The sequence below is a fragment of the Lynx canadensis genome, chromosome B2 (assembly GCF_007474595.2).
Source record: "Lynx canadensis isolate LIC74 chromosome B2, mLynCan4.pri.v2, whole genome shotgun sequence".
Classification (NCBI taxonomy): Eukaryota; Metazoa; Chordata; class Mammalia; order Carnivora; family Felidae; genus Lynx; species Lynx canadensis.
This window is the reverse complement of record NC_044307.1, coordinates 125,358,288-125,372,510: the sequence shown is the minus strand read 5'-3', so window position 1 is coordinate 125,372,510 and position 14,223 is coordinate 125,358,288. Positions and strand designations below refer to the sequence as shown.

At 48.6% G+C, this 14,223-nt stretch overlaps 1 protein-coding gene across 2 annotated transcripts in view; it reads right to left on the bottom strand.

The window, feature by feature from the left end:
* ARFGEF3 (ARFGEF family member 3) overlaps positions 1 to 14,223 on the bottom strand; it is a 184,107-nt gene that overhangs the window by 49,860 nt on the left and 120,024 nt on the right. For both annotated transcript variants that reach the window (XM_030316441.1, XM_030316442.1), the window contains 8 exons: positions 12,261 to 12,427; positions 10,769 to 10,934; positions 6,868 to 6,975; positions 6,306 to 6,521; positions 6,035 to 6,145; positions 4,384 to 4,534; positions 2,767 to 3,087; positions 401 to 534 (listed from right to left, as the gene is read on the bottom strand). In XM_030316441.1, coding sequence (XP_030172301.1) covers positions 401 to 534; positions 2,767 to 3,087; positions 4,384 to 4,534; positions 6,035 to 6,145; positions 6,306 to 6,521; positions 6,868 to 6,975; positions 10,769 to 10,934; positions 12,261 to 12,427 — 1,374 coding nt within the window. The remainder of the gene's footprint in view (positions 1 to 400; positions 535 to 2,766; positions 3,088 to 4,383; positions 4,535 to 6,034; positions 6,146 to 6,305; positions 6,522 to 6,867; positions 6,976 to 10,768; positions 10,935 to 12,260; positions 12,428 to 14,223) is intronic.

Genomic DNA, 14,223 nt, shown 5'->3' with positions numbered 1-14,223 from the left:
CTTGTGGAATTAGGCACCGCTGAGCTGAACGAAGAAACACGGTTTGTGATATGGAGATGGGGTCCCACCCTCATGTGAAGCTATCTGCACCCTGAGTAGCCACGCCATTTTCTACATCGCAAGCACAAAACTTAGTAGAGCAACCCAGCACCTGCTGTAGGTGTAGTAACACCTACGGTGCCGGCAGCAGCGACATTTCCATTCATGGAGAATAATACTGTCACTCCACCCCCGCCCCTGCCACACTTCACAGCTGGAAGACAGATCTGCACCAGAACTCAGCCAGGGTACCATGTGCAAAGGGAATGTGGATTCAAGTCTTCAGAGGGGCTGTTGCTATCAGGGATCTGGGCCGTTTCCCGCTACTCTCACAGCACAGTCTCTCCCGGGAAAGAATTACCTGGCATTGCCAGAGAGTAATCGACTGTGTCCGTGACAGAATGGAAGAGCTGGGACTGCGATGCTTTCTTCAGCTGATAAAGGAACCCTCCCAAAGCTGTGAGGTTCAACTTATCCGTAGCATCTTCAAAGAGCCTGGATGGAGTAAACAGATTTGTTATCTGGAGACGATCTAGCCAAGTCTTTGCGGTAGAATCATTAGGACGGTTTTGTCAAATGGGATTAATGAAAATGTGTCAACACCGAAAATAAATATATGTTATATACGTATTACTGCCAGGTACGAGTCTGCTCTAACTATGAGGTTTTAATCTAAGGGGCACAGATGATTAAAAAAAATATCTGTGTATCCCCATGGCTTAGCACAGCCATGCTAGACAGTAAGAGCATGTTTGGCAAGAAGTTGAAAATTGACAAAGCGTCGCTCCCTGAAACTGAGTAACGGGGAATAGAATCCTTAGAAGTAGCTTCAGTGTCCTAAGCTGTATTATAGAGAAGCCCACTGAGTGAATCAAGGCATTTGCTGGGCTACAACTGATGAGTCTAATGCTGGGCTTGGCCTTGAGAAGGATACAAAACCCAAGTAAACCCAAGCCTGTAAGCCCCCTCAGGGTGGGGCTAGCTTTAATGTTGCCTCTGACACACACCCAGAGCCTTGGACTTGGTGGGAACTCAAGTATCAGCCAAAAGAACAAATATCCCTACCCTAATGGGCCTTGCAGGTTCCTTTTGTTTTCTACTCAGCTGGGCGCAGACATTTCTGGCAGAAGGAGCTGGGAAGGAAGAGGGGAGCACAGGCAGCAGGGCTTAGAGAAGGATCGGAGGCTCACTGGAGTTCAGAAGGTTGGCATTAAATGTGTGTTTATATGGCCAGCCTTCCATTGCTCTTGGGTCACCTGCTGCCGGCCCTCCCAGTCTATGCTCATACCAGAAGGACAAACAGCCCGTGGGGTGTGACATGCTGGGCAAGGGAGAGTGTCGCCAACAGAAATGGAAAAAGGAGCCTCTTTTGAAGAGGTTATAGGACACGTAGGGGTTTTAAGACGGGAATTCGTGGATTAAACATTCGCAAACTATTGAAACAAAGACACTTTTCCTTGCTATTTTGAAATTCCTATTTTAATATTACTGAGTTTCTGCGTCCTATTAACCATTTCTTCTCTCTCGTTCCTAGTAAAAAAAATCAGTGGTGGATATTATGCACCACCTGACACTCGTATACTGCTTTCCAGATGCCGAAACACTTTTACAGCCATCTTGTTGGACAAACAGGAAAAAGGGATTGCTGTACTGGGTTAGTAGATGGAGAAACTGAGTCTCAGCATAACTATTTATACAGACGTAGGGGCACCTGGTGGCTCAGCTGATTGAGTGCCTGACTCTCGGTTTTGGCTCAAGTCAATCCTACTTGGGATTCTCTCTCTCCTCCCCCACCTGCCCCTCTCCCCTGCTCTATCTCGCTAATACATATATATACATATATATATATGTATATATATATAAAACATTTACATATATAAATTATATACAAAAATAAATATTATATATATACACACACACACACACACACACACATATATATATATATATAATACACACACACACACACATTACACACATACAACCAAAAACTATACGGATGTGACCTTGCAGTTAGCGTCAAGGCCAGGAAAGAACTCTCCTGAGCACCAGTGATTGCTATTCCGCTCTCCCACTCCCTGGCTGTCTGGCCCCCTGTACAAACTTCACTGCACCTGTGCTGGGGGCACAATGACCCAGTGTGGAGCCTGAAGTGAGGCAGGACTACATGTGACTGGTGACCAACAGCACTTTCAACATCAGAAAGCGTCACTGCTTGGGGTTATTGTTGAGTTTTTCCTCTCGACCGTAACGTGGTCAAATAATATATCACACTCTTGGATGTGGGACTGTAATTATCATCCAAATAATGGATTTCTCCTATTTAGCAAGCTCTCTCCTAAGTGCTTCAAGTGTACTAGTTAGTTTAACCTCACGGCTACCCTGTGAGAGAGTGACTTCGTGACCCTACTTTACGATGAGGCAATCAGGGCCAGGGGAGGTGAACCTGCCCAAGGTCACAGGGTACGTGCAGACTTCTAGGCCCAGGGAGCCTGCCTCCCGAGCCTCCGGTCTTAGTCGTCAGATGGCAAGCGGTTCATTCTAAGTGCAGGGCATGCTGGGAGACAGAAGTATGTTTGGACAAAACAAAAAATCTAAAGAGGCTTAAATGACCGGCCAGCGAATCAAATTGCCCTGGGAGTGATTTTGAGCCCAGAGAGACGGACGTGGCGCTGCCCTCCGGCGAGCAGCCGTCTGGGGTGTGGGGACCATGGCGTGCGCTCATACCTGTCGGCCTGGGTGGACAGTGTGAGCACGGCCTTGGCCGCACTGCTCCCTGTCATGAGGCCGCCCCCGCGGAAGTCGGAGGCCCGGCCTCGGCTGCCTTCCCTGACCAGCTCTTGGATGGAGAGGGGCTGGATGACAGGGGCCGCGCTCAGGGAGCTCTCCGGCTCCGGGTTCTGCTCCGCAGCCGAGTCCTCACGCTCTGGGTCGCCAAGGAGTCCAGAGTCCCCCGGCGCCCTCTGGGGTTGGCTGATGGTCAGAGGGGGCTGAGGGGTGCCGGCGCTGAAATGGGTGTGTTCTAACGTGCCCACGTACTCGCAGACCCTGGACAGAGTCACAGACAAGCAGCTGTTAGGCCCTGCCGCTCAGCAGGACAGCTCCGTAAATCCCACAGTGAGAGAAAGAAGTCCGGCCAGCTTCACAGTCCTCCCCGATCTCCCTCCTTCCTCTGGTGAGGGCCACCTCTCCCTCTCCCTCCCCCCACCCCACTATCCACATTCTTTTTTTTTTTGAGTTGGACCGGATGGGTTGGCAGTGGGGTAAGGATTCCTCAGACTCTCACCCCATGCTGGGAGGAAGGTGGGTAACAAAAACCCTCTTCATCCTGTTGTGCCCTGTCCAGCTTCCTGGCTTATTTGGACTTCAGCTGTTGGAGGGAGTTTTCCCAAGGAGCCCTCTCCCCCTCCCTCTAGCGCTCTGATTAGGACCCAGGAAGCGCTTCTGTAGGATCCCAGAACGAGCGTCCACGTGGCTGGCAGGACCTCTAGCCATAATGGGCCCTCTCGCAAGGGCTCTGTCCAGCCGTGTCCTGCCTCGCCCCGACAGCCCCATGTCACTAATGCTGGGGTGGTGCCCTAATCACAGTAAACACAGAGAAGTGTCACAACGTAGAGTATAAGTGCCAACTTCCAAATTGTTCCTGCCCAACAGACCCCGGAACTAGGACGGTTCATAAGAGGCCCAGTATCACAGAGTAAATCCAGTTACCGGTAAAGACCATCCCGGATAGTTCACTCTCGTGTTCTGTAACTGGGCAATTTTTTGACTGCGTGTAAAACGCTCTGGTACGACGTAAGTCATTTTCCTGCCCTGATGTGCTTGTGAGAGGCAGGAAGAACAGGGGGTCTCCAGCCTCCACGTTAAAACCCATTTTGCTCCAGGCTGATTCACCCTGGCTTTTTCATACCCTGGTTCCTCCCAAGATGGGTTTTGGGTTTTTCGATCCTTGGATGATCTGGCGGATTCTCTCTTTCCGACTCAACAGACATTTGCTGTTGGCTGCATCTGCTTTGGGGGCATCAAACTGAACCCAGATCTGGCTGGCGAGATCCAGGTGCCTGAGCCCTGCCCCTGACTCCCCACTGCTGCTCTGCCAGAACGGAGCTTGGTGCGAGGTTTTGGGCAGGTGCTGAGGAGAAGGAGAAGAAACACCTGGCGCCTGGCACCTGTCCCCTGCCTTGCCCCCCCCGGGCAGTGCCTCATTGTCCCAGGTCTGCCCAAATGCCTGGGAGACGGGCTTTTTGTCTTGGTCTCATGAGGACTGCAGAGCTAACGCCGTTTGCATCTTACAGGTGCTGTGAACTCTGTCACTGACCGGGGTTTGGGGATCTTGTCATGCACCTGAACACGTGTGGCCAGCAGTCCGGGTTGTGGCTCCCCATCTCCAGGCCTACGCTGAGGATGGCATCCATGCACAAGACGTGGGCGGTGTGCAGCCAGACCCCCTGCAGCTTCCCGATCTGTTCCAGTTTCTGCTCCACTTTGAGTTTCACTGTGCCAGAGAGACAGTCATTACCATAATGGTCCAAGGAGGAGACAGAAGGGGAGAGAGAGAGGATGGAAAGGAAAGAATGGGTCGTTGTGCAAGGGCAAAAGGCAAACAGTAGATGTCACTCGATGTCACTGGCAGCAAGCTCCTCGACAGCAGGTCCCCGTGGTTCATCATGCAAGCCACCCAGCCCGAGGCCCCACAGACCCTGGCGAGCTCAGCTCTCTGCAGTTCAGGAGTAGGGTGGGTCCTCGGCTGGTGGTTACGGTCCTTCCAGACCCATCTGTGGGTTCTAGGTCAGTCCCAGCAGTGAGGATGGGCTTCATGTGCTGACCCCAGCGGAAGCCCCTTGTGCCCAAGCCCTTCTCCCACCCGTGTACTCAAACCGGTAAGACAGAATTCCTGGCAATCTGTAAGTTCTCTGAGGTTTATTTAATGTCACATGTTCATGACGATGATCATCTAAACCAGATGTATGTATGCTCTGGGCACATGGCTACGTTTTAACTGAAGATTACTGAATCGTTTCACTCCCTTTTACATTTATATTTGTGATCTTCAAATAATACTTTTTTAATTGCAGAGGACTAATGAGAAAGGATGCACAAGGTAACTTGATATGTCAGTTATAGCAAACGCCAAGGCAAGGCCAAATGACAATATCATGGACAATAGCCATGAATAAAGGTTCCAAGTCATTGGAAGATGGGTCTGATGGGATAACTGAGTGATGGTCCGGAACGCAGGAACATAGCATGCTTACATCAGAGGAAGCCGAACCATATTCCTGTTGTAAGAGGCAAACTGAGTTTTCGCAAAGCATCGTCTTTCATGGATGTGATACCGACTTTAGTTTTCATTTGTGTAGCATTTGAACATCAATTCTGGTTTTATAATTTTTTAAGAACCTTGAATGTAAGGATTTTTATGTAACTTACAGTTGTGCACATTAAGTATATATCCTAGATGATCATCTGCTTCATTGGCTAATGGATTTTAACCAGGTAAAAGTCAATTCTTTCTGGAGTTCACAAAGCTCAGGTTTTTCTCTTATAAGAACAAAGGTTCTCTGAAGCTCCTCTCCAGGATTTCCTCCATTTCATTTCCCTACTCAGAAAACTGGCCATTCTGTCTTGCCCCACTACAACCTGAGCGATCTTCAAATGTGTACTCTGTGCAGCACCAACACGAGCGGCTGGGTGATGACAGAAGTGTGAATAGCTCAGCCAGGGGGCCTCTGGTGTCCTACAGGACTCCTGTTAGCAGCCAAGTTGCCGGGGCCGGAATGGTACGTCTCTTGCCTTCACAGGGATCTATGATAGGCACTCTGCAGGGTCAGCCATGTAAAAGAGCCAAGCCTGTGATCCAGGCTGGGATCTTGTGATCAGCAGTAAATACATGCTGTGCATCACACAAGCAACAGGGACAGGTGTCTGTCACATGTGCAGGGGTGTGTAGACCGCACATAAGGCGCCAGGTGGATTCTGGCTCTTTAGCTGTTACCTTGTGCTATGGCATCACTGGGCTCTTGGACTTCCTTTTCCTCTTTTTCTTCCTGGACACAGGAGGCAGCTGCCATCTGGGCAAGGGCCGAGGCGCAGTTAGCTGCAACTCCTTTGGAGAAAAGAAACAATTACCCCTCACTGAGCCCACCGTCTAACCTTTTACCAAGCAGCCCTTCTAAAAGATTCGTTTTCCACGAGGGCCATTCCCACAGCGCTCCTCAGGGACACCCCGCGGGCCACGGGTCCGGGAACGTTACTCCCTCCCGTACCTAGAGCACAGCTCAGCCGCGCTGCTTTCCGCAGCCCATCGAGGCTCATGCAGATGGCATCACGTTCCTTTTGGTTCTGCTCTTTGACGCCTTCAGCTCCCAGAATGAAGGCCAACCCTTTGGAGCTTCCTGCCATGCGGCCAGTCAGGGGGGTTGATAAAGTATCGATCAAGTTCTTCCAGCAGCCCACCAGAATATAGCGAGCAAACGCCACACCTAGGACGTGAAGGAGCATGGATCATTTTCCGGGGACAAAATAAACCACCGGCGGTGAATGGCATGGGAGCTTCTGACAATCAACTTGGCAATACTGAGGTGTATGCAGTTCTACTACAGGAAATCAAATTTGATGGATATTGGATTGTGTTATACTTTGCGTTTATAAATAATGAATGTTGCATCATCAGCTAGATGTTGCTAAGTAACTTCCTTCAGGCACTTTTCTGCCAAGACGAGATGTTAATTCATTTATGTCAGCACAGAAAGCTGCCACTTAATGGTTTAATTGCTGGTAACATATGGGATGTATGTATATTCATAAACTCAAGACCCAAGTCATTACCTGCCACTGTGGAGTCATCAATTCTCCTGCCCTGGGTGAAAGGAGACTCCGTAGAAGCTGAAGCCATCAGCTGGCCCCCAATCGCACTGCTCTCTAAGCCATCAATGTCTGTCAAGGAAAAGGAGGAAGGTTTTCCCAGATTGGAACACTCCAGGAAAAACCAAAACCAGAAACCAAAAAGACCCAAATGGCCAACACAATATTCATTTTTTTTCCACAACAAACATCCATTGGATCTATTATGTACCAAGTATGTAAGAATTTTTTATCAGAATATTAAAATTTTTGTTTTACTCTTTTAGTCTAGTTTTCTTTCATTGCCAGAACATTCTTCATATTTTTTACTAAAAACATAAACTCTGCCCTCTCTGTTGTTAGAAAATCTATTGACTCCGAATATTTTGACGTTTGACTATTCCTTTTATCCAAAATGGTGGCATCGTTCCTACATTTTATATGTGCAGTTTGCCCCAACGTGGATTTCTCTTTCAGAATTTCCTCACAGGAATGAAGAAGAGAATAAGAATAATATCTCCTTGGTCAGATAATCACATCATCTGATTCCAATGTACAACAATAACTTGATAATAATATCTTACAATTCACAAAGTGTTTTCACATAATGTTGTTTTCATCAAATCTTCCAGACAACTCCAAGCGGGTAGGCAGGGTAGGTATTATTTTTCCCATTTCACAGAGAAGGAAATAAATGTTCAAGGTAGGTAAACTGCACAAGGCCACGAGGCCGGTAAAAGAAGGAATTAGGCTTAGAATGCAAGTCTTCTGACTCCCATCTGGGCCTCTTTCCAATGACACCACACACGTCGTGCAGCGTGATATAGGACCTTCATTCTCCATTTAAATTTTTGTTAAAACCAACTCTCATCTCTGGAATTAGCTCAATGAACCACTTCTTAATAAACTGGCAAGAAGAGCCTGGGATTGAGAAGATTTAACTCAGAATTAAGTAGCCTTATAGCCCTGGGCTACACTGCATCTTCTGGCTTTGAATGTCTAAGTGGAAAGGAAGGAACCACCGAGAAGTGACCGTGGAATTGAAGCATATATCCTGAATGCAACTAATATAGTTGAATACAACACAGAGAGGGAATGGGAAAAAAGGGTAGCCTAAGTTTATTCCTTGACTTTAGAACTTGACTTTCACCAACAGGATGAGAGTTCTCTGCATGGTGTTTGAATACTATTTCATTATAGCTTTGATTCTTACAGTAAGTCCATGAAGCCTAGAGATTTCCGGCAACACATCTCTTTTTTCCCCCTCACATTTTATGTACTTCTATTTGCATATTAAAAATGGTGCATTCCAATAATTAAAATCATACAAAAAAAAAATGGCGCTTGATTAAACTGCATTTTACAGCCTGCAGAGTGCCTTAGACCAACTTAGGCTTTATTGGTCACCCCCAACCAGCTTCTTCCTTCACCAACATGCAAGTTCTTTTCCTTCCCCGCCAGCCAGACAAGCAGAGGGAAGAGGAGGGTTGGTGTTCCTGAGCAACATATCTCTTTGAAAAAAGTTGCTAAGATAGGTTTTAAAATTTCTCACCACAAGAAAAAAAAAAAAAAACGTGACCATATAAGGTGATTAACATTAACTAAACTTAGTGAGGTGATCATTTTGCAATGTACACATTTATCAAATCATCATTTTGTGCACGTTGGGCTAATATAATGTTATATGTCAATTATTTCTCAACAAAACTGGGGAACCAAGGCAGGGAGAAATCTCAATGACTGCTCAAGTCGGAACAGGCCAGTTTCACTGAAACGAATTTGACCCAGAGTCAAATGGTCTCATGACATTCCCCCAAAATTTCCAGTTACGAAAGTTATGTTTCCTATATGCTAGGTAGAGGGCTAACGGATTCAAGTAATACAAAGTTTATTTGAGTGCTAAAATTCCTCGGTTCTAGACAATACTTTTACATGACATCAGGAACGGCCACAGTTAGTACAACGTCGATGGTAAGATCGTGGCTATTGATTTTAGCTGCACAGGATGAAAAGATCCGATGGAAGTTTCCAAGCTCCAGGTTAACTACTGCTCAAATTCACTTGCCATCTCATACTGGGAATTTGCTACAAAGAATCACAGAACTTTATTTTGCAGAATTCTGTGTGAAAAAGCCTATGTTTTTCTCTCATTTTCTAGCTAGAGTTAGAGAGCTCTCCCGTGGATGTGGCCCACTGAGCTTACAGTTCCGTGACAAAGGGGTGGCTGAGTCACAGCAATGACTGATGAATGTGGCTACTGTGAGTGACCTGTTGTTTGTTCATTTTTATGACTGCTGAATGACTCCTTTTGTTAAGGTCCGGGTAAGAGTCACAGAGATTAATTTTGGCAGAAACTACGGTATTTGAAAATTAAAGCTGGCACATTTAGGATCCTTATCCAGGTTCCAAGGCGCTTTAAGCGCTGGGCAGTACTTTCAATCCCCCTATTGGACGGACTTGGCAAAGACAGGTGGAAACGAAGCATGGCTTACAGGCAACTGAGTAAATGTCCCACACGTGTATGTATTCCTAGATTTGGAAAGGATGTAAGTGTGACCATGGTTAACCAAATGCAAATTGGTCACCTGTGCGGTGATCCAGATCCCCAAAGTTTGGGACCTAAGCCTCGCTTCTCTCAGTCGCATCCTAGTTCGAGAACTAGGACTCCAAACACCTGCCAATGGCCGAGACTCTGCTGGCTGTGGACAGACTATGTGTCTTGACTCCCTGCCTGGTTCCTAAATCGCACCTCACCCCACATTCCTCATTGTTGGGTTCTGCTTGTCAGCAGTCTACTCTGCCTCCTTTGTAAGAGCCCCCCAGTACTAACCAAAGGTAATATAACGTTCATTTTGGACAACAGAAACGGCAGGGAAGGCATAGAGCCATGCCCCACACATCGTGTTAGCCAGAGCCAGGAGATGATTCAGATCAGAAACCAGTCTGGGAACTCAGCTCAAACATAAGATGAGCCTGGAGATCTAATATATGAAGGCTACTGATGACAAGTCTTGAGTCCTCCCTGGTCTTTACCTGACATCATGGTGAAGCCATGAAAAGCCAGGAATGACTGTGTTTGCCCACCCCTCCCCACCCAAATTCCTTCATGACCACATCCCATACTGCTCTCTATGCTCTCATATAAAAAATCTTTTTCTTTTTGAGAGAGAGAGAGAGACAGAGAGAGTGCGAGTAGGGGAGAGACAGGGAGAAAACGAGAGAGAGAATCCCAAACCAGTCCTATGCTCAGTGCGGAGCCCATCGTGGAGCTCGATCTCACGACGGTGAGATCATGACTTGAGCCGCGATCAAAAGTCGGATGCCCAACTGAGCCACCCAGGTGCCCCATGTGAAATTTCTAATGGACAGGGTTTTTAAAACTCAGGGCACTGAAGACAAAGAGGCTGGGCAACTGTTTGGCATTATTTTTAACTCTTGTGCAGCTGGGAAGGGAAGAGAGGACCTCCGACACGGATAGGAAATGGGAAGGGAGCCAAGTTGAAAGTCAAGCGTTTTAACATGTCTGGCAGCTCAGGAGCACTGAAGGATTAGGGTCACCTACTAGCACGTGAGAGCTTCCAGGAACAATTCTGGGCTTCGTGCCCAGAAAGCACTTCATATCCCTAGCAGAGGCCTGTAGCTCTCCCCTGACAGACGTGGGTGCTAAGTAGTCCTCATCCGAGGGGGCACAGTGAGTCCTCCAGGGTCCCGCGTGAAAAATGGATGGAACATTCCTGTGAGGTGGCTTCGTGACACCTCCCTGGCACCGTCACCAGTTGCCAGGGGGGGGTTTTGCCGGGGCTGTTTCAAGGCTGCTTCTCTGAAAGGGGCTCTCGGGCACTCTCTCCCCGCCGAGCGCCACACGGCTGCGTGAGGAGCCACTGACCGGTAAGCATGGTGATGAGGGGAAGGCTGTTATCCTCTGGGCTGCCCCAGTAGCCAGCTTCTCCGAGCATGTTCCTGTCGAGCACCTGATGATAGAGTTCCTCGATCCAGGCCTGGGAGAAAACCATCAGCACCCCGCTGGTCTGCACCTGCTTCATGAACTCCTTCTGCAGAGAGGACCACACGAGAAGGTGACCAGATAGGATCCCCCCCGCAAACGAACAGGCCCCTCCTCTGCCTCTTTCTCTCACTGGGGCCCTACCTGAGTCGAGGCTTCAAGGAACAACAAAACCTGTTGATTGGGGGGGGGGGGTGTGGCAAGGGAAGGGGGAACCAAAATGGAGAAGTCCCAAACTTCATGAAGTTCCTTTTACTTATGATATCTTAAAAAAAATTTTTTTTTATCATTTAGTTATTTTTGAGAGAGAGAGAGAGAATGAGAGAGAGAGACAGAGCGTGAGCAGGGGAGGGGCAGAGAGAGAAGGAGACACAGAATCCAAAGCAGGCTCTGGGCTCTGAGCTGTCAGCACAGGGCCTGACGCGGGGCTCGAACTCATGAACCCGGAGGTCACGACCTGAGCGGAAGTCGGACGCTTAATTGACTGAGCCACCCAGGCACCCTACTTATGACATCTTTCTAAGAAACCCACATAAGGATAAAGAATGCTGCACTTCCTATCTTTACTCTTTGATGTGTGGGGGGATTAGAAACAGCACAGAAAAAGGAACGCAGCAGCTCCCTCTCACTGCCCCAACCGCCACAGAGATGGAGTGTGTCCCCTGAAACAATACGTGTGCCTCGACAGATACTTGACTTACACCCACGAAGCTGCCAGTTCCCCTCGGGAGTTTATAATTTATCAAGCGAACCAATGATTGCGGATTCCCTTCTAGCAGCTCTGTGGACTGAGGCTCGTGAACTGGGATCAGGGCTATACCACGGGGTGGCTCGCTCCGGCGAGGGAGCCAAGCACAGCGTAATCACCATCGTGCTCATTCCACAGCTCCCAGCAGGTGCTTTGTTACCGACAGCTAGTAAGCTTAGCTCTGGGTCACAAGTAGGTCTGGGTACCTTCCGGAGGACAATGAAGAGGTTTCGCAACACAGCAAGCCTTGCTTTTCGGGAAAGGGGGCCATACCCTGTATGTCGTCTGATGCTCCTGAACATTCTGATCACCTGTTTTGGAAGGTGGCTTACACTTGAGTGTGTGCAGCAATGCCACCGGCTGACATTACTAGGCCACCGGCAGGCGGCCGCTTCTAGGGACTGGAGGCCCTTCCCCGTCTGGAGCAAGGTGGGTAGCTGTGTGCCCCGCAGCACGATGCAAACTGCACCGCACCCCCTTCCACCCTCCACACAGCCCCGCAGGGACTGCCCAGTCCAGGGTAGCAGGGGACATCCCTGCTATCCCTCCCAGGGATCCCTCCCAGGACAGCGATGCTCGGCTTTCCAGCCACTTCTGGCCAGGTCCGAGTGGAGACCACGCACTCACTATCATGCCCGGTGCCAGGGTGGGCCGCTTCCGGTAGTAGTCGCCGTGGGAGAGCTTCAGGTTGAGCAGCAGGGCGCAGTGCGCGGCCGTGTACAGGCTGTCGGCGTTCATCAGCATCTGCAAGCTGAGGCTGCCGCTCCCATCGAATCCGGGAGAGTGCATCATGCCTGGGGGAGAGAGTCAAGAAACCTTTGGGGTTGCGAGCAAGGCACCTGGCAAGACCGGCCTGTGGACAGCCGTGGGCCAACCCTAGCAACAGGAACAGGCACCTTGTAGGACGCTCCCGGAAAGAAACTAGAGCCAGCCAGGGGTATCGTGAGGGCCGGACACACGCCTTAGCCTGGTGGGGAGGGGCATGCACTCTGGAGGGAACCTACTGGGCAAATCTTGAGGAGTTACCCACCAAATACTTCGGTAAAACCACTCAGACCCCCTAAGTCCCAGCTTCTACACCGACCAGTGGGCAGAATAATCGACTGCATCCGTCTCTTGCTCAGAGTCTCTAACGACTTCCCATCACAATACAAATAAAACCTGGACTCCCCCTCCTCTCTCCTCACTCCCCACAGCCACCCGGACCAGCGCTGCTCCTGGACCAACACCGAGACTGGGCCTGCCTCAGGGCCTTTGCATTTGCTCTTGCCACACTCCCCAGAATGATTTCTCAGGATCTCTGGAGGATGTGCTCCCTTCTTTCAGGTTCCTGCTCAAGCATCAGCTTTACAGAGACCTTCCCTTTCAATTCCATCTGAGAGGGCCTCCCCAATACTACCACCCCTGCAATATTCCTCCTCCCCACTCTGCATTGTTTGCATTGCCTCCATGTCATTTATTCTACCCAGCATTATACTAACATGTATGTATTGTCTGCTGTCACTACTATTATCTACTTTTACGTAAGATCTATGAGAGGGTGGGGCTTTGTTCGTTTCATCCCCTACAGAATCCCCAGTGCCTGGAGAAATGCCTGGTAGAAAGAAGACCCTTGAAAAATATTTGCTCAATGAATAAAAATGAATGGACATGTTTGTTACGAGAACTAGATGTGATAAGGCATGTAAAACGCTTAACGCAGTAACTGATGCATACTTTTCTAAAAGCAACAACGTTCCTCAAAAAGCAAAACCAGAATTACCACATGACCCAGTAATTACACTCTCTGGTACGCAGCATGCTCAAAAGAATTACAAACAGGGATTTGAGCAGATGCTTGTACGCCAATTTCACTGCAACATGATTCACAATTGCCCAAAGACAGAGCCAACTGAAGAGTCCGTCGACAGATGAATGGATAAACGAAATATGGTAGATACGGACCACGGAGTTCTAATGCATGCTACACCACGGATGAGCCTTGCAAACATGCTAAGTAAAATGAGCCAGGCACAAAATGACAAATGTAAGGTCCATGTAAACGAGGTACAGGCAAGAACAGGCAAATTTATGGAGACAGAAAGTAGATTAGACGTGACCACGGGCTGGGGAAGAAGACTTTCTCTTTGGGACGATTAAAAAAAAAAAAAAAGTTCTGGGGCGCCTGGGTGGCGCAGTCGGTTAAGCGTCCGACTTCAGCCGGGTCACGATCTCGCGGTCCGTGAGTTCGAGCCCCGCGTCAGGCTCTGGGCTGACGGCTCAGAGCCTGGAGCCTGTTTCCGATTCTGTGTCTCCCTCTCTCTCTGCCCCTCCCCCGTTCATGCTCTGTCTCTCTCTGTCCCAAAAATAAATAAACGTTGAAAAAAAAAAAAAAGTTCTGAAAACAGTGGTGATGGTTTTACAATATTGTGGATACAGTGAGTGCCATTGAACCGCACACATAAAAATGGTGAAAATGGCAAATTGTAAGTTATATATATATATTTTTTATCACAATTAAATAATAATGTAATATACCAAAACCGTTGGACTGTGCCCTCTAAATGGGTGAATTGTAGGCTATATGAATTTTATCTAAATAAATTTTATT